The sequence below is a fragment of the Misgurnus anguillicaudatus genome, chromosome 7 (genome assembly GCF_027580225.2).
Source record: "Misgurnus anguillicaudatus chromosome 7, ASM2758022v2, whole genome shotgun sequence".
Lineage (NCBI taxonomy): Eukaryota > Metazoa > Chordata > Actinopteri > Cypriniformes > Cobitidae > Misgurnus > Misgurnus anguillicaudatus.
In genome coordinates, this window is record NC_073343.2 from 30949156 (window position 1) to 30967508 (window position 18353).

Sequence of the window (18353 nt, forward strand, 5' to 3'; positions counted from 1 at the left end):
AGGCATGGACACATCATTTTCCTAATTTTTCTTCATTATTATTATGAATATTCAGTAAATATTTTTTCTGTCATCTAAAGTAGTCTAGCAAAACATCCATTTATTTGTTTTCTTAATATTTTTGTGTTAATTTGATTAAATTACAAACATAACGCATGTTCAAACACAGCCGGACACATTGCGGTAATGAGAATTTCAGCAGAAAATGAGATAAAATGTACAATTATAAATTCTTATGTTGAAATCACACATTGTGCAAGGTAGAACACAGTATTGTGTTAATTCTGATGCTTTTTAATGTTACTATATTACACATTTTAAAGCTAAAATCATTAGTGCCGTGGTCTTTCAATGGTTTCGTGAGAATCACCCAGATATTTTAATTGGACAGATGGATGGATAGATGGATGGATAAATGCATAAAATGCTTTGGATAGATAGATGAATGAATATTTTAAATGGATGGATGGATGAATGGATATTTAATTTGGACAGATGGATGATAGATGGATGGATAAATGCATAAATGTTTTGGATAGATAGATGAAGGAATATTTTAAATAGATCGATGGGTGGATGAAAATTTTAAATTGATGGGTGGGTGGATGGATGAAGGGGTATTTTAATTGGATAGATGGATGGATGAATGCCTAAATGTTTTGGATGGATAGATAAATGAATATTTTAAATGGATCGATAGGTGGATACAAATTTTAAATGGGTGTATGGATGAATGGATATTTTAATTGGACGGATGGATGGATGGATGGATAGATGAATGAATGAATGCATAAATGTTGTGGATGGATAGATATTTCAAATGGATCGGAAGGTGGATGAAAATTTTAAATGGGTGTATGGATGAATGGATATTTTAATTGGACGGATGGATGGATAGATGGATGAATGAATGCATAAATGTTTTGGATGGATAGATGGGTGGATGAATGTGTAAATGTTTTTGATGAATGGATAGATGAATAAATATATTATAATATATATAATATTGAATGGGTGGATGGATGTTATGATAGGACAGACAGATGGAAGAATGGATATTTTAATTTGATGGTTGGTTGGTTGGATGGATGAATGCATAAATGTTTTGTATGGTTGGATGGATGGATGGAAGTTTTAAATGGACGGATGGGTGGATGAATCCATAAACGTTTTGGATGGATAGATGAATTAATATTTTAAATAGATGTATGGATGTTTTGTTTAGACCAGGGGTGGGCATTCCTGGTCCTGGAGGGCCACTGTCCTGCAAAGTTTAGCTCCAACCCTAATCAAACACACCTGAAAACCCCAATCAAAGGCTTCAGTATGATTTGGAAATGACATTCAGGTGTTTGGAGCTAAACTTTGCAGGACCAGGAATGCCCACCCCTGGATTAGACAAACAGATGGATGAATGAAGAACGGACAGATGAATGGATAAATTCATTAATGTTTTGTTCGGATGAATAGTTAGATGGGAAATGAATGACTGATTGAATGTTTTGAATAGATATATGGATAAATGGGTAGTGGATTAATAACTGATAAATAGGTGCAGTGATTCAGGAAGAGCCAAGCCTTTATTCGTCCATTTATTTACTCTATAATATAAAAAAAAAATGTTTTGACTCTTTTGTTGTTCTGACTCCCCCTTCAGTGAACTCAGCAGGTGAAACGGCGCTCGACATCTCCAAGAGACTTCAGCACACACAATGTATTGAACTGGTGAGTATTAGCTCTCTCGCTTTATTGACTTTAGTATGTTTGCAAACATACATGTACGTAAGCACGTATTTGTCAAGAGATTATATCCATATTGACTTAATTAAACATTTCCTGTTTAATATCCTGCAATCAAAAACAACAACGGTTTCCTAAAGAACCTCCGCTTTACCTATGCATATAACAATATCATTATCACACAAGTCAGATGATCATAAACAATCACTCATTTTAACCTAAAATAACCTGTAAGAAATAACCTGCGTATGTTTCTGTACTCTTTCAGCTGGAGTTGGCCCACAGTGGGAAGTTTAACTCTCAGATCCATGTTGAATACACATGGGAAACACCACAGGACATGTACGACAGTGAAGATGATCTGGACGATAGGGTCTGTAGCAACATTATCCTCACTGTTATTATAAAATATACAGCAATATGCTTTTTAACAAGTGTATTTTTTAATATGCAAATTAAATTTATACCTCTCTCTTACATGCTAAGCAAACTTAAATGTCATTGTGAACTCTTAGGCAAGTCCACATCCTAGGGGATCACGGTCTCCGCTGCCCCCTAATGGCAGCAATGGGCACGTCTCCTCTGTCTGGAATTTTCCTAAAGGCACCCCTGCTCGGACCTACGAGAACATTGACTTTCTGTATCGTAATCCTCCTAACAACAGCGCCCCCACTGGTGTCTCCATGCCACCTCCTCTCCCTGCCAAAGCCATACAGAGAGGTAAGATATTGTATGCTTGCTTAAGTTTATTTGGTTCACAACATGCACTGTGACCATTTACGATTTAAATAATCCTAATAAAATTACAGTCCAGTTGATTTATTTAATCACCAATAGCCCTGTCACAATTATGAAATATGGCTGACGGTTAATTGACTAATAAATTGTGGCGATGAATTGCCTGTTTCAGGGTTTGGTCAATTATGACGATTAATTGACTGTTTTATTGCTTTGACATTTTAATTTTTTTTGCTTGTTTATGAAATAATTTTCACACATTGTTGTGATTATTTAAATTAAATATTTTGCAAGGTTAACCTAGCAGTAAATATTTATACACACAACCAGTGTTGGGGAAAGTTACTTTTAAAAGTAATGCATTACAATATTAAGTTACTTCTCCAAAAAGTAACTAATTGCGTTACTTGGTTACCTTTCCTGAAAAGTAATGCTTCTGTTACTTTTAAGTTACTTTTGCTTTACTTTTTCTTACTTGGCTGAGGCTTGATCTCATTCAGGCCTTGCGCATCTTTTTTATGACTGAGAAGTTCTGCATTCAGAAATTGCACATTTCCATCTCAAATATCAAGCTCTGACCTGCCATCTCCGTTTTGGCCTCAAAACTGTTCCCGCTCAGGCGCGCACGCATATATAGTGTGTAATTCTGTGACTGCATTCAGTTTAATTTAGTACGTTGTGTTGTTTTTAAATCAAATGAGTTAAAACGAAAAGTAACTTGCATTACTTTAAAAAAAAAAGTTACTTAAATATTAATGTGTACATTTATAAAGTAATGCGTTACTTTACTCGTTACTTCAAAAAAGTAATATTATTACGTAATGCGCGTTACTTGTAATGTGTTACCCCCCACACTGCATATATTTAAAGGAATAGTCTACTCATTTTCAACTAAGAAGAGTTGATACATCCCTCTATCATCTGTGTGCGTGCACGTAAGCGCTGGAGCGCGCTGCGACACTTCGATAGCATTTAGCTTAGCCCCATTCATTCAATGGTACCAATGGGAGTACTTCGACTCACCTGAAAAGTCCGCTCCCCTTCTCACTCTCATAATGGGAGAGGGAGGGTGTTACTGCGCCGAGTCGAAGTACTCCCAAAAGTGCTATTACGCCATAAAATATAGTTCCTCTTTTAAATCCGCTTAGAAAAGCGCTACGTTTTATTTTGTACCACCAAACTTGCTCGTATAACTACTCGTCTTAAATAGAAAAAACGTTGATGTGTTTGGTCACTACTAACTTTATCTCTGATTGGTACCATTGAATGAATGGGGCTAAGCTAAATGCTATCGAAGCGTCGCAGCGCGCTCCACCGCTTACGTGCATGCACACAGATGATAGACGGATGTATCAACAATTCTTAGTTAAGGTAATAACATAGTTTAATATTGAAAATGAGTAGACTATTCCTTTAAGTAATCCGATATGGTCTCGTTTATACAGGCACTGCAGCTCCCCCTTGTGTTTTTTAGAGAGATGTGCAATCATTGCGGTGATCTGAAATCATCGCGATGAAGTCAAACAATTGCAATGAGACGATTATTTAATCATTGTAACAGCCCAAATCACCAACACAAATTTTACTCCCATTCGTAGATCTGGAAAGTGTTCAATTTGACCCGTTGGTTTTGACATTATCGTTCCTCTGTAAATTGTGTGAAACCCCAGCAGGTTCATTAAAGATAAACTTCAGCAAGGTCAAAGAGCATTTGTGTCCCCACAGGTTGTTCAGATCCTCAGATCTCAGTTTCCATTCCAGAGACCCACGCTCCCTACCGTCAGAGTTCCCATCCCACCAGTTGCTTTCAAAGAATGAGCAACTCAACCCAGCCCGAGTCTTCAGGTTTGACTCATTCACGATCTCTAAGCAGCGGAACTCCGAAAGCACAGAGACACACCGTGTCCTGGGATGGACAACCTTCCCCAGGGGCGGAGGGCAAAAGTCACTCAACTTCCCCACAAAGTCAGAGAGGTCCTGTCAGGTGAGGTCACTGTGTTCATTGATACCTTTAATATTGTGTGTGTTTAATATGGAAATGTCCTTTACAGCTTCAGTATTTTGATTCATCATTGTCCAAATATTCTGTCTGTGAATCTGTAGTTCAGAGAAGACGACGTCATATCGACGCACGAGCAGTGGGAGTCAGAGCAAGTGTTCGCTAGCGTCTCCAGTATGTGCAGGCAGTCAGGAGGAGCTGTACTGCAGTCCGGTGGGCGGAGCCATCAACCTTGCTCCGCCCCCTGCTAAAGCTAACTCCAATGCCGCTGTGCCAGTCATACTGCCGCCGCCTCGCTCACGCAAAAATGCCATGGTAATGATATATGTTAAGATATGAGATGTTTTTAAATTAAAGGAATAGTCAATTTTCTTTAAAAAGTATCCAGATAATTTATTCACCACCATGTCATCCAAAATGTTGATGTCCCTCTTTGTTCAGTCGAGAAGAAACTATGTCTTTCGAGGAAAACATTGCAGGATCCCTCTCATTTCAGTGGACTCCAACGGACACCAACACTCAACAATTTCAATGCAGTTCAAAATTGCAGCTTCAAAGGACTCTAAACGAGGCATAAGGGTCTTATCTAGCGAAACGATTCTCATTTTTGGCAGTATTGTTTCATATTCTCTGTAAGGTATGCTTGTTAAGTGTTGGGGTCCATTAAAGTCCATTAAATTGAGAAAAATCCTGAAATTTCTTCTTGACTGAACAAAGAAAGACAGCAACATTTTGGATGATATGGTCGTGAGTAAATTATCTGGATTTTTTTTAAGAAAATGAGAACTAATCCTTTAAGGCAGCTCAAACATGCATTTTAGTCTGGGACTAGGATACGCCCTGTCCGGGAAACCGCCCCATTGAGCTTGTTAATTCCTTTTTGGTTGCACGTAAACCACACAAGATGCTCTTCAGAATATCTTCTAAAATATATCATCTGGTTTTGCACAAATTTGTATAGTCCATGATAAAAAAAATTATAGCTTAACTCTTTTACTCGCCAACATTTTTTGTGATTTTCACAAAAGTAAAAAAAAAATGTAAAGAACAGACCCTCTGCTTTCAAATAAACAATAAACAGACAAACAAAATCTATATTTTTTCTCTGCCTATGGGTATTTTTCTTTAAAAATTAAAACATTTTGAGCAAAAAAGCTGAAATGATTAAATTAATTTTGGAATTTTGTTAAAGATCAGATTCAGAACGATTATCAAAAAATAAACGCAGTGTAAAAAAACATTTTTATTAATAATTATTTTTGTAAATTAGGGAAGTGCATCATCTAGTGGATAATCGCGCTATTGCAAATGCAAATGCAAATGTTTTCTCTTAAATGATGAGATATCTCGTCAATGACGTGGAAAGAGTTAATAGCTTGGATTAGAGTAAATGCTGTAAACAATATTTGCTCTAACATTTATTTATGTATTTATTTGGTGTGGCAGATCTCTTTAAAGCAGAGACCCAAGAAAGTCAAAGCATTAGTGGACTGCAGAGCAGTTGGTCCAGATCAGCTGGCTTTCTTTAAGAATGAGGTCATCATAGTGACTGCGTCTGATGACCCACACTGGTGGGTAAGTGTGCATACTGATTTTCGTTTGACTACAATCCTGCCAACAGCATTTGTGATTAACTAACTACAGGGTTCCCACGGGTCCTTGAAATCCTTGAAAGTTTGTGAATCTGGGGGAAAAAGATTCAAGGTCCGGGGAAGTTTATAAAAATATACATACATAGATACAGGTCATTGAAAGAGCTTGAATCTATTTTATGCAAGAAGTTTTTTGGAAAAAATTCTAGACTTTAAGCACACGTGCTAAACTGTTCGCTTTAAATGCTTATTTCTTCTGTATGCGAATGTTGATTCATACCAAAATGCTTTTTTGCATAGTTGTGTTTGACACATGAAAACGTCTCGGGTTACGTATGTAACTGTTGTTTCTTGAGAAAGGGAACAAGACGCTGCGTCTCCCTTGCCATACTTCCTGTGTCCCTGTAACGCAGTATTTGGGAATATTTCAGATAGCGATATACTTCCTGGCTCCAGCGTCACCCTGTCTTTGTCGTTAAGGCTCACCATTGGTTAAATTTGATATACACATTCAGACGCACCTGGAGGCGTCCCCAAAGTGTCACCTTAAAGGAAACTGTAACAATGTATCTTAAAAGGTAACACGCTCTCACTTGAAATGTGTCCCCACATTTAGTCCTTGAATTTGAGGGTATTGGACCTGGAAAGTGGTTCTTGACTTTGAAGTTAACTAAGGTGTGGGAACCCTGTAACTAGTTCTCAACAAACAATTCAAGCTCCAGTCGAAACTGCTCGTCTTCAACTCTTTGTGTCATTTCTTTCCCAGGACGGCCATATAGAGGGTGAACCCTCCAGAAGCGGCTCCTTTCCGGTCAACTATGTACATAAATTGGGAGAATGAATCTCTGCGGAAACGAACCATGTGGCTTTTGTCTTTTTAGCCGCTAGTCCTTGAAGGATGGAGACTGAGAGCTGTTCTTGATGTTTGGATTGGGCCATGAATGACACAACGACTTCTGGTGGAATAAAAGCCATTTCACAAATTTTTGGATGGATGAATGATGGCGCTCGCTCATAATTATTGATACTGATGTTAAAGCATTTACAGGTCTGCATCTGATGATGTGAAAGATCCATCAGGCGCCCTTCGAGTTCACCATCCGACTGTTCCCCAGACATGAAGGCACTACAGTAGACTGATTTATCATCGCTCTTCCTGTGGTTGGTTCGATAGCTCGGTGGAGTCATGCTCTCCGGATATTATTTTATACTGCACAGTGGCACGCAATCCATGTGCTTCCAGACACCAGACTGAATTTAAGGATGAGAAGTGTATTCGATTTCATCTGGCTATGCACCAGCGTCTCCTGTTGCGGCTGCTTCCCGGACATCCAGGCCTGCACCTGATCCGATTAACATTCGAACGGATATAGACTCGATTGCAGAATACAAGGATAAAATATCGGAATGTTTAATGATTGAGGAAAATGTCCAATAGTTTTGATTGTCTGAAAGCTTTAGCTTTTTTTGTGAAATACCCAAGACAGATGCTGTTTGGCTTTATCTCGTGCAAAGAAATTACATGAATGATATAGAAACAATGCCCTCGTTGTTTTTGCTGTATTGTAAAACTTTTTGCTTGCATTCGTACAATCTCAGAGCAGAGATTTAACATTGGGCAAATACTTGGATTGTATTTAATAGTTTGTTTATTCTATAGTAGAACAACCTTTTAAAAATAACCACAAGCGCACTTTTTAGAGTGCCCATATTTTGTGTTGATGTATAAAAATCAGACTGTTAATTTTATGAAAAAGATTTTGGTTTATGTCCGTTTCTATATTCTTTTTTTATGGGTCTCACTTCGAACTGAGGTGCTTTTGTGATGCATTTGGGTCGTGTCTGAAATCAACAGACTCCATATAAATGTTTGATAAGCTGAGAGCACATAACAGATGCTTTCCCTCCTGCCATCTCATTGACTTCTGTGAAGCTTTTTTTGGGCAGAGATGAAAGTACGTACTGTTGGCAGCAAAGACCCGAACGGTTCGGCTGACTTTGTGTTTTAGGAAAGCAAGAGGCGAAAGGTAAAGCTGCTTGTAAATAACGCTTGTTTGGTGTATTACTGTTACTTCATGCGTTATTGATTAAAGATGATGTCATGTTTCGACTCTTCGTTCGCAGAGGTTTTGTTTAACATCTGCTAATTTTAAAAATGGAAAATAAACGTTGGCAAATAATCAACTTTCTGCTGGAATACAGATTGTTGTGGATTAATGCATCTGTGCTGCTGATCCATCTTGCATATCGATATTATGATAACGACTTATTCGTCTAGGAATTTTTTTCACAGGGAGTTGCATCTTTCGCAAAAGGATTATGCACACACTTATATCTGTAAAGCTATTTATCTGTACATGTGTGTAAATCTATATAACTACCTCTCTTATGACAGGCCGTTACAGTTGGGATTGGTCTAATGGATGGTTGCCCGTACTGAACCGATGTTTTGCCGGCACTCAGCCTCTTTACGGATTGATAATCTTTAGATTTTAGTATCTGAATGAGCTGTTGCATAATTGACAGGTGTTACATCACTGAGGTCAAAACAGAACAGACTAAAGTTTCAGGTTGGACGGGAGCTCTGCAGCAGATGTTCACGATCTGCAGCATAACAGATTTTATCTTTAGTACTTACAACCAGTACTTTTGTTCATATAGTATACGTTATATATGCTAAACACAATTTAAGTGCACTTTTACTAATCTTTGCGTAATGTAATTTTTAATGGAGAAAAATTAATGGATGCTTTTTAGCTCCCAAGAAGGTTAATCGGGATCACTGGCATTCCATGTTTTGCAACTGGGAATTTGAAATTCCTATTGAAATTTCCTGTCTATATGGGTGATTCTCACGAAACCGTTGAAACACCACGGCACTAATGATTTTAGCTTTAAAATGTGTAATATAGTAACATTAAAAAGCATCAGAATTAACACAATACTGTGTTCTACCCTGCACAATGTGTGATTTCAACACAAGAATTTATAATTGGAAATTTTATCTCATTTTCTGCTGAAATTCTCATTACCGCAATGTGTCCGGCTGTGTTTGAACATGCGTTATGTTGTAATTTAATCAAATTAACACAAAAATATTAAGAAAAAAAATAAATGGATGTTTTGCTAGACTACTTTAGATGACAGAAAAAATATTTACTGAATATTCATGTATAATAATAATGAAGAAAAATTAGGAAAATGATGTGTCCATGCCTGATGTTCTCATCCTCCGCAACACTTTTTGAGAACGGTTTAAGCACACATACAGAATTTTAATAAAGTTTGATTTTGAGTGACCAAGCACATGGACCAGTTACTTCAAGATGGCTACCAGGTAAGATCATTTTTTTACAGTTTATTTTAAATATTGTCTTGTCAGAATGCTTACACAACATTTTTATTATCATTACCGCAACAGATGCTTATTAAATGTTAATTTAATTAATAGAAGCATAATACTTTGATTTTAAATGCATGTGCAGAATCTCCAAATTATGTTCATTCAGGTTTGTCATGTCATTTTGAAAATATGTCAGTGTTGATGTTTTCTGACTGTTGCGGTAATGAGATTTTTTAGGACTAATTTTTTTAATTATGTTACAAAAAGTGTTAAATGATAAGTAAAAGTTTTTAAATTAATGTTCCCATTTACTCCAGACTTTGTTTTTCAATGTCTGGTGGGAAAAAAAGTAAATTTAAGCAATTTTTACATTTTCATGCTTGACATTTTTAAAACCAAGTTTTCGTGAGAATCACCCATATATTTTATTATGCATTTGTGAACTATTAGAACTGTGGTTCTTGTTTCAATACATCAACTAAAAAAACACACACGATTCCTGATCTCAATTTAAAGATGGTCTCAATAAATGACCTTTGCAAATATAAATATCAGTGTACAGTAAGCATTACTGGATGTGTTTCATTTAATGCTGATCCATGTCAGAACGCCAGATGGTTTAAGTACAGTACATGGGGTTGGCTTTGATTTCAGCAGTATTTGTTTCAAGCTGTGCTGGATAAGCGTTTTCATCCGGCCCCGTTGACCTATCAGATACTCAAATTCTGCTGAGAGCTGTTTGAAATAGACAGCAGCAATATTTGTTTCTCTCTCTTTGACAGAAAATCAGCCTATTTGAGATTATAGGTGAATTTTAGAGCTTTCACTAAAAGGTTTCCAAAAACATTTCTGTAATCCCATATGTAATTTTTTTTAAATGCATTTCAAAATATACAAAAAATATTTGTGGAATATATTGTAACAAAAATGTATTTTTTACAGATATATTTTTTGGTTGTGCATTCCAATTAATTTCAATGCAACTGCAGTTGGTTTGTTTTAATTTACACCTTCATAACTTAAAAAATACAGCTAAGTAGCTCCATAAAACAAAATAATAACATGATAACATAATAATAAACATGTTTTGACAAAAATGTCTGAAAGATTCACAATGCTATGCTAGCAGGAGTTTCTTCTCTACATCAACAATCCCATGAAGTAAACTGTTGCCTACAATCCGTGTGTTTGTTGTAGTCCAATTATGTTGGAGATGATAACTCGTGTCATTGTTTACTTTGGGGTTTGTACCTTTTGCATATTATTAACATGTACTAATACAGTACACACTTACACACCAAAGGAAAATTAAAAACGTGAATCGGACTATAGGTGCTTTTAAAAATATTTTTTGAAAAGAATACATTTTTGCCATATGGGGTAAAATTAGTAATGTATTTGCTTGCCCTTAAAATACATTTTGATATATGTTGATAGCCTATGTGAAAGTTAAAACTAAATATATCTCCAAATTCAAAAATATATTCAATTGAACATTAAATTCTACAAAATGTATTTAGCATATATTTAAAATATATTTTTGGCCAAAGAAATTTATTTTTTTGACGTATGGAATATTTTTAATAGCCAGTGATTGAATTTGACTTTAACAGACCTCATGAACAATGTAGACGAAAACACACGCACGCGCGTTGCCGCGGTTACGTCTGATCTCGAAGTTAACTTCGGGTCTGTCTGTTTATCGGTCTGGCTAGTGACTAAACTGACCTCTTGAACAAATACCTCGTTGAAAATACAAACGTTTTGCAAAAGACGAGGGGAGACAGTGAGCATGGAGCACCGCTTTTGGCAGCCAGGCAAGAATTTGAGATATACATTCATTTTACACAGTAACGTTAGCTTAATGGTGATACGCTAAAGCCTTGATTTGAACTAAGGTAATTTACTGGTTATTTATTTAGCTTCTTATTGGAAATAATCTACTCTGGTAGATAATAATCTACCGAAAGTTAAGTTTGATTGAAGCCGTTTGTTTGTTGCCGCCAAAACAGTCTATTAGACGAAAGACAAAATAATAAAGCTGTTTCTGTGAAACAAATGTTTAATTCAATAGTCAGTACAGAATATCTTAATTTAGGATATAAAAAGAAAAAATCATCTTTGTGAAGCATATTAAATACATGATTTCAAAATGTGATACATTCTTATAACATTCAAAAGTGACACAATACAAAGGCTGTGTGTGTGTGTGAACACCATCATGTCTTTCAATCCCAGAAAAGCTTGCATTGCTAAAAAAGAAATGTAGTTTAACAGTAATGAGATGTACATTAGCTAAGGGAAAGAATAACGAATGATCTGGTATACAGTATCTTAATAATTTGATGTCCAGTTTGTCCAACAAACCCTTAATGTCAAGGCAGACTTTACATTCAGTCTGTGAGTGGGTCCAGAGACATCTTTGGGAAAGCTTTTTTTTCCAAAAAGCTTCGTCATTTCAAAACTCATAAAGAAGTGCAAAAATCAGTGCATGAACCATTATATACAGTGTGAAGGCATGAATAAAGATGAGAGAGAGATAAAATACAAATGTCCATGAGAAACTAATTTAATAGCTCATCTTACATCATCAATGGATTTCTACGAATTAAAAAGCTCACAAATATGTTACCATGGTAACTAATGCTATTGACATTTATTACAATATAAAACTATTATAACTTTATCAGCAACAAACGTCATCCGAAACAAAAGCAGAATGATGTTAAAAGCTTCCTACACGCTTTAAAGGAAACAGCATATTAATTTAATATGGTTTTACAGTAACATGGTGGAAGCTGTAAGGTATTTGATCAGAAAAACTCATTAGCATTGTATTGAGCATTGCACAGCCAAACGTTTTGAGAATGACACAATATTATTTTCACAATATCTGCTGCTTCAGAGTATCAAAGGCCCTCACTGACAACCACATTAGGTTTATGCAAAGACTGAATATTTGCAGTGTTGACCCTTCTTTTTCAAGACCTCTGCAGTTCGCCCCGGCATGCTGTCAATCAACTTAGGGTTCAAAAACTTATTTCGGGAGCAACTTCTCCCCCACCATCCAAGAACAGATTGTTGATGAACAATGCCTTATCCGGCATAATGCAGCACCTTGCCATAATGCAAAAGTAATAACTACTGTAAGTGGCACGAGGCACAAAGCATTGAAATTTTGGGTCCATTGCCAGGAAACTCAAGACTCTAAGCATTGATTATGCAAGAATGCTGCCATCAGTAAGAATGTGGCCCATAAGTTGATTGACAGCATGCCAGGCCGAACTACAGATGTCTTGAAAAACACTGTGGCTGCATCCGAAACCGCCTACTTCCATACTATATAGTAGGCGAAAAGCAGTAGGCGAGGCGAAAAGTATGTCCGAAGTATTCCTAAAACAGTAGGTGAAAAGTACTCGGATGACCTACTACTTCCGGCAAGATCCTGAAGTGTTCATTCGATGGACCCTTTACTATCCCGTGAGTTATCCAATGAAGAAGAAGGAGATGTGTTTTTTATTCAAAAATGTCCAAAGCAGTAACGCAGCTCTATTTAAATGCAAATGCATATATTAAACAGCTGTCTCTTGTGGTTAAATTGTTTAGTTAACTTCTTGTTATGATGGCATATGTCATGTGTATCAACATGGCGTATGCAGTATGTCCGAATTCATTCATAATATCCATATTCATACCTACTGTTTTAACAGGCAACTTCATCTAGTTCTGTACGTACTGTCACAATATGCGATTTTCGGAATAGGGATACCACAATGATTAAATAATCGGTCTCATCGCGATTGTTTGACCTTATTGCAAGATTTCAGATCACCACAATGACTGCATATCTCTCTAAAAAACACAAGGGGGAGCTTCAGCGCCTTTATAAACGTATCTAATGGCACTCCTTGACTGACAGTGTAAAGCGATACATTGCAAAGCCATTTAATACAGTAGAAAAACAGCATTTAAAGAAATGCTGCAAAATTTTGATAAGCAGTATGAATTGCCAGGTAAAACATACATTTCCAAAACAGCAATTCCAAATTTAGGGAAATGAAGGATGCTATTCTAAAGGATCTGTAAGGAATTTTATTTTGATTGCATTTTTATTTTTCAGACACTTTATTGTTCAGTTTTTGAAAGATATATTCATTAAATAATTACTTTTAAATATGTGTTGTGTATTAATATTCACTGCCAGGTAAACCTTGCAAAATATTTAATTTAAATAATCACAAATTATTTCATGAACAAACAAAAAAATCTATGAGAATTAAATGTCAAAGCCCTAAAACAGGCAATTTATTAGTCAATTAACCGCCAGCCAAATTTCATAATCGTGACAGCCCTATTTCGTAAGCAGCCTGTGATTATTGACTCGTTGCATAAAACTAATGTAATTGTTGATAAAAGCCTCCGACACTCCCGAAATGCTTGTAATTATACTCCAGTGAGTTTACCATAGTAACGTCTGACAAAAAAAGCAATGCAAAGGTCATGGGTTCGAACCCAGGGAACACACATACTGATAAAATGCTTAAATGCATCATTCGTCGCTTTGGATAAAGGTGTCTGTCAAATGTATGTCAATGGAAACATCAGTTAATGCCACTTCAATGGTTTTTGATGAAATATTAACAACATTTGGTGTACGGTTGATATATTCATTCACACATAAAAGCAGCCACATCCTAAATTCAGTTTAATCTACTGCCTAAATCAAAGCCCTCCTGAAATAACATCTATTAAAAACCCTGAAATGCTCTTTAAGTAAAATGTTAAAAGCCCTTGAATTCAGAATCGGCCGTTCTATGCTGATTTACCAGAATGAAATACTGCGGTCTGCAGGCATCCTGCCCCCACAAATGACGTAAATCCAACAGTGTTACGTGCACACGCATACACATACACGGGTGTCATGCCGAGCTGAAGGACAAAATAGCGTGCATGCAGTAGCATATAAAGAAGACAGGAATATATTGCTGCAATGCTCACATTTACATTCAGTGTGCAATGGAAGCGTGTATTAGTTAAATCTGTTATATTAAAGAAAACAGATTATCGTGAAAACATTCAGATTTTAGAAAACAATCAACCTGAAGGTATTAGTTAGCAATGTTAATGCAAAATAAGAGCTTCATTCAAGGAGCCTTAGGAAAGAGTAGCATTATCTCTTTCTACCTAACCCAGAATCATCCAGCCTTAACCGGCTAAAGCCAAGAATAGAAATCCCCTGTGCCTATAGATGAAGTCCCTAAGCACACGTCAACGCTCGAATGAAGCTGTGCTGGAGCCGTTTGCTCTGAAAGCAGGAAAAGAAACGTAACTGTATAGGAGACTGGACGTTTCTGCAATTTCAATGAAAATACAAAATCAGCACCCTTACAACTACATTATCAAATGAGAATGATAATTCTTAAAGGAATAGTTCACCCAAAAACTAAATTCGGTACAGTTAAAAATAATTATACTTATTTTGTCTGACCAAACAAAATGTCATTTCATCACAGAGAAAAGCAAAGTGAATAGCACTTTAAAAAAATTATTTTGTGTTTAATGTTTTTGGAGTAAAATGTATTTTTATTTTTGGTGAACTATTCCTTTAAAATGTTTAACTCTTGTTAAAGGTCATTATTAAACACACCATGCCAGTGCATGTAAAGTTTAGGCCAATGTTATACTGTATAAAGGCCTATGGTCTAACCGTGGGTTAACGGCAGACGCGAGTTCAACGATTTGCGTGAGTAGATTACATACAAAGTCAATGCAAAGACGCGTTTAGACGCATCCTCGCGTGGGGCGATGCGAATGACGTGATATGGGCGGCGCGTTTAACGTGAAAACACGCGCTATTCGCCTCAAACGCGTCTTTGCACAAGTTGAAAATATTAAACTCGAGCGAAAAATTCGCACGACACAAAGTCAAATCCCGCAAGTAATCTAGAGCGAGTAATGCGATGCCCCGCATTTGATGTGTACGTAGCATTAGTATGGTCTTTTTTACGCATACCCAAAGTCCACATACAGTCCGCATGATGCAATTTTTATCATCGGAAGAGTGTGCGCGTAATGTACGTGCACCGCTGGATTTTTGAAACCATGGGCCTCATTTATAAAATGCTGCGTAGAAGCCATCTTAAATTTGATCCTATGATCATTTCTCAAAAATGCGTACATGTGATTCATAAAACAAACGTACGCACAGAAAACGGCCGTACACCTTTCTTTTAGATGTGAAATCTATAAATCGCATATGATTTTGAACTTGTGCGCAGCTGAGCAGTTTCAGATCTCCACTTCTAAACGATGCCCAATTAATGTTGTTGACATAAAAAATGTGCCTGTCAATGTTCAAATCCTTTTTGAGCAGCAAGAATGGCTTATATTTACAAAAACCTGAAGCATCGGAAAAACAAAAGGTCCATATAAGTCCATATAAATATGGACTTTGCCGTGGATTTTTGCGTACTCACATTTTACAATAAAATCTGTGCGTATGCACGATTTATAAATGAGGCCCCATGTGTACATTGTACATGTAGGTTGCGCATGCACTTACCGGACAATGTTGTATGTAGCACAGGAGATGCATTTCATTTTGTAACAGTGCGCATGTACGGGTCAAATAAACTATACTTTGCAAGGCTGTCCGTTCGAACATGCACGTATGTTCCAGTACAAGTAAAAACAGACTACACTCCTGGCTTTAGGTTCTATTTGTTAACATTAGTAACAATGTTAGTTAACATTGTTAATGCACAATAAGTGTATGAGCAACTATACTTGTATTAAATGAACAAAGACTATTAATGCTGTAAAAATACGTTGCTTAATATTAGCAAATGCATTATAACTAATGTAAGTGAATCAGAGCTTACTGTAAAATATTATATTCAAACTAACTAGCAATATGCAGCAAAAAATCTGAATATACCCTCCACCTGACATTCGTGAGCCGTAGTTTTGGATGATCTGTTAAATTACATTCTGAAGACATGAAAGTCAGTCCAGGTTGCTAAGCAACAGGGGAACGAAAGAGGCCACAGATGGAGTGAAAGAGAGAGAGAAACCTCCATCCACAGAGGACCAGTGGACAATCCAGGCACATTCTGGTGAACAAGGGCTCAGCAAATTTGCCCCGTCCTGTTTATGTGCAGAAATCCTACAATCATCTGGATCTTTGTGTTTCTTGGGCCATTAAGATGAAAGGTTCGAAAATAGGAAGTTCAAGCAAAACCTTTTGGTTTCCTTTTTGTGAACAAATTACAAAAATCCAAACCTGACTGAGATCCACTGAAGGAACAGCACCCTTATCTACCTGTCATTCACACGCACTACCAAAATCCTCTCCCCACAAAACAATCCCAGAACGTGGAGCGTAACACATGCACAAAGCTCTAAGCATCAGCAAAGTTCACACACATTACATCAAATCCCCAGCAGTTTCGGTTCGAGCAGCAAATACGAGGCCTGCGCCATTATGATGGGCTGCCTTTCGGCCTAAATAAAGCACCATGTTCCCGGTTAACAAATATACACTGACAAAGAGCATTTCCTGACTAACGGCGTCCTCTTGAAGAGACGTTTGTGACGTGTGACAGCGGTGAGGAACTAAAAGAGCAGCTGCAGTTTTGTTATTTGAGTTTGACAGGCCACGGGAGACACGTTCTCAGTCCAAGCATTGAGGAAAACACTATAGTGGGTCTGTGCTTCTTAAACCTCAACCCTTTCTTCAGCCGCTGGCCGTTCTCCGCCGCATACAGCTCACCCTGCTGGGCCGCAACAGCGATGCGTGCCACCAGCTCCCCGTGTTCGACGGCCTCCTGCTCGGAGCGCACAAACACCTCCCTCAGCTCCTCTAATCGACTCTCCATTTCCCTGATGACACGCTGCCTCTCCTCCACCTCAAGGAGGCGTCGGCGAGCCGCTTCGAACTCCATGCTAGAGCTAGGGGTCACCAGTTTGGAAGAAGGTGCAGTGGCAGCTGAGGAAGAAGGCTCGGTGCCCGTCTGTCCGGCGGGGACTCTTCTGAAATCCCCCATGGAGATGGATCGTCGCTGGGAAGCCGATGGTGCGAGAAGGTTCGATGATGATGAAGAAGTGCGGATCTCCAATCCAGAAGGAAGAGTAGATTCCTCTCCATCGCTCTCAGAGCTGTCCTCCTCATGCTGGTGCTTCTTCATGTTTTTGGACGGTTGCTGTTGTTGGTTTCTGTCGAGGTGAGATGTGCTCTTGCTGGTCTTCTTGAGATGTCTCCTCCGGCGAGGGAGAGAGAGCTCAAGCAGTGTTTTGCTGCCTCTGAGACGCTCCATTCATTAATAAGACAGCAGCGCTGTTACTTCACACTGGAGGAGACTCGTCACACTCTATTGGACAAAGGGATGCTGACTTCACTGCAGATGATTGGATGCTCGGTTCTTGTATTCCTGCCCACTCAGCATCCACTCTCTCATGCCCCCACAGATATCTACGTCAGCACACGCAATGAAAACAAGACAAAAAGCGGTTATTTTTTACCATCCTTGCTCGCTACTCATCCCATTTATCCTCCCTTCTGTGTTGCCCTTAGCAACGCTGCCTCGTGTCAGGTGGTTTGTGGGAGGTTGTTAAGCAGAATTTACTGCCTCCCTAGACACACACAGATACACACCTCTTTCTCTCATGTTTACTTTGAAGTTTACTCTTTCTGCATCTCTCTTTTTCTCTCTCTTTTGTTCTTATCCTCCCCGCTGATGTCACATATAGCCAGGTATATAAGATTATTCTAAAATATAACATTTCTCGATCTGTTATTGCCAAGCAACAGATGACAATACTCTCACAAAAACTGTAGGACATTCACAAATAACATCAGAAATATTTATTAAAATTAAATTGTATATATATACAATTCAACTTGACCCTTCAAGTGGGGTTGTTAATTTTAATACAGAAAATG

General features: G+C 37.6%; 2 protein-coding genes across 4 annotated transcripts in view; one reads left to right on the forward strand and one right to left on the reverse strand.

The window, feature by feature from the left end:
- The window catches only part of asap3 (ArfGAP with SH3 domain, ankyrin repeat and PH domain 3), a 51865-nt gene extending 43616 nt beyond the window's left edge, over nt 1-8249 (forward strand). The window contains exons 20-26 of one of the 3 annotated variants that reach the window (XM_055172299.2): nt 1658-1725; nt 2009-2113; nt 2256-2460; nt 4204-4462; nt 4582-4792; nt 5924-6052; nt 6836-8249. In XM_055172299.2, the coding sequence (XP_055028274.2) occupies nt 1658-1725; nt 2009-2113; nt 2256-2460; nt 4204-4462; nt 4582-4792; nt 5924-6052; nt 6836-6910 (1052 nt within the window). In that variant the 3' untranslated portion in view covers nt 6911-8249. The remainder of the gene's footprint in view (nt 1-1657; nt 1726-2008; nt 2114-2255; nt 2461-4203; nt 4463-4581; nt 4793-5923; nt 6053-6835) is intronic. The other 2 variants (XM_055172301.2, XM_055172300.2) reach the window with 2 other exon arrangements.
- Nucleotides 8250-12719: 4470 nt separating this feature from the next.
- On the reverse strand, nt 12720-17962 carry LOC129418167 (uncharacterized). Its single transcript, XM_073869720.1, has 2 exons — nt 16357-17962; nt 12720-14763 (listed from the first exon to the last, which is right to left on the reverse strand). Exon 1 carries the CDS (start codon nt 17725-17727, stop codon nt 17050-17052), a length of 678 nt encoding a protein of 225 aa, XP_073725821.1. The 5' UTR covers nt 17728-17962; the 3' UTR covers nt 12720-14763; nt 16357-17049.
- Between the last annotated feature and the right edge of the window lie 391 nt (nt 17963-18353).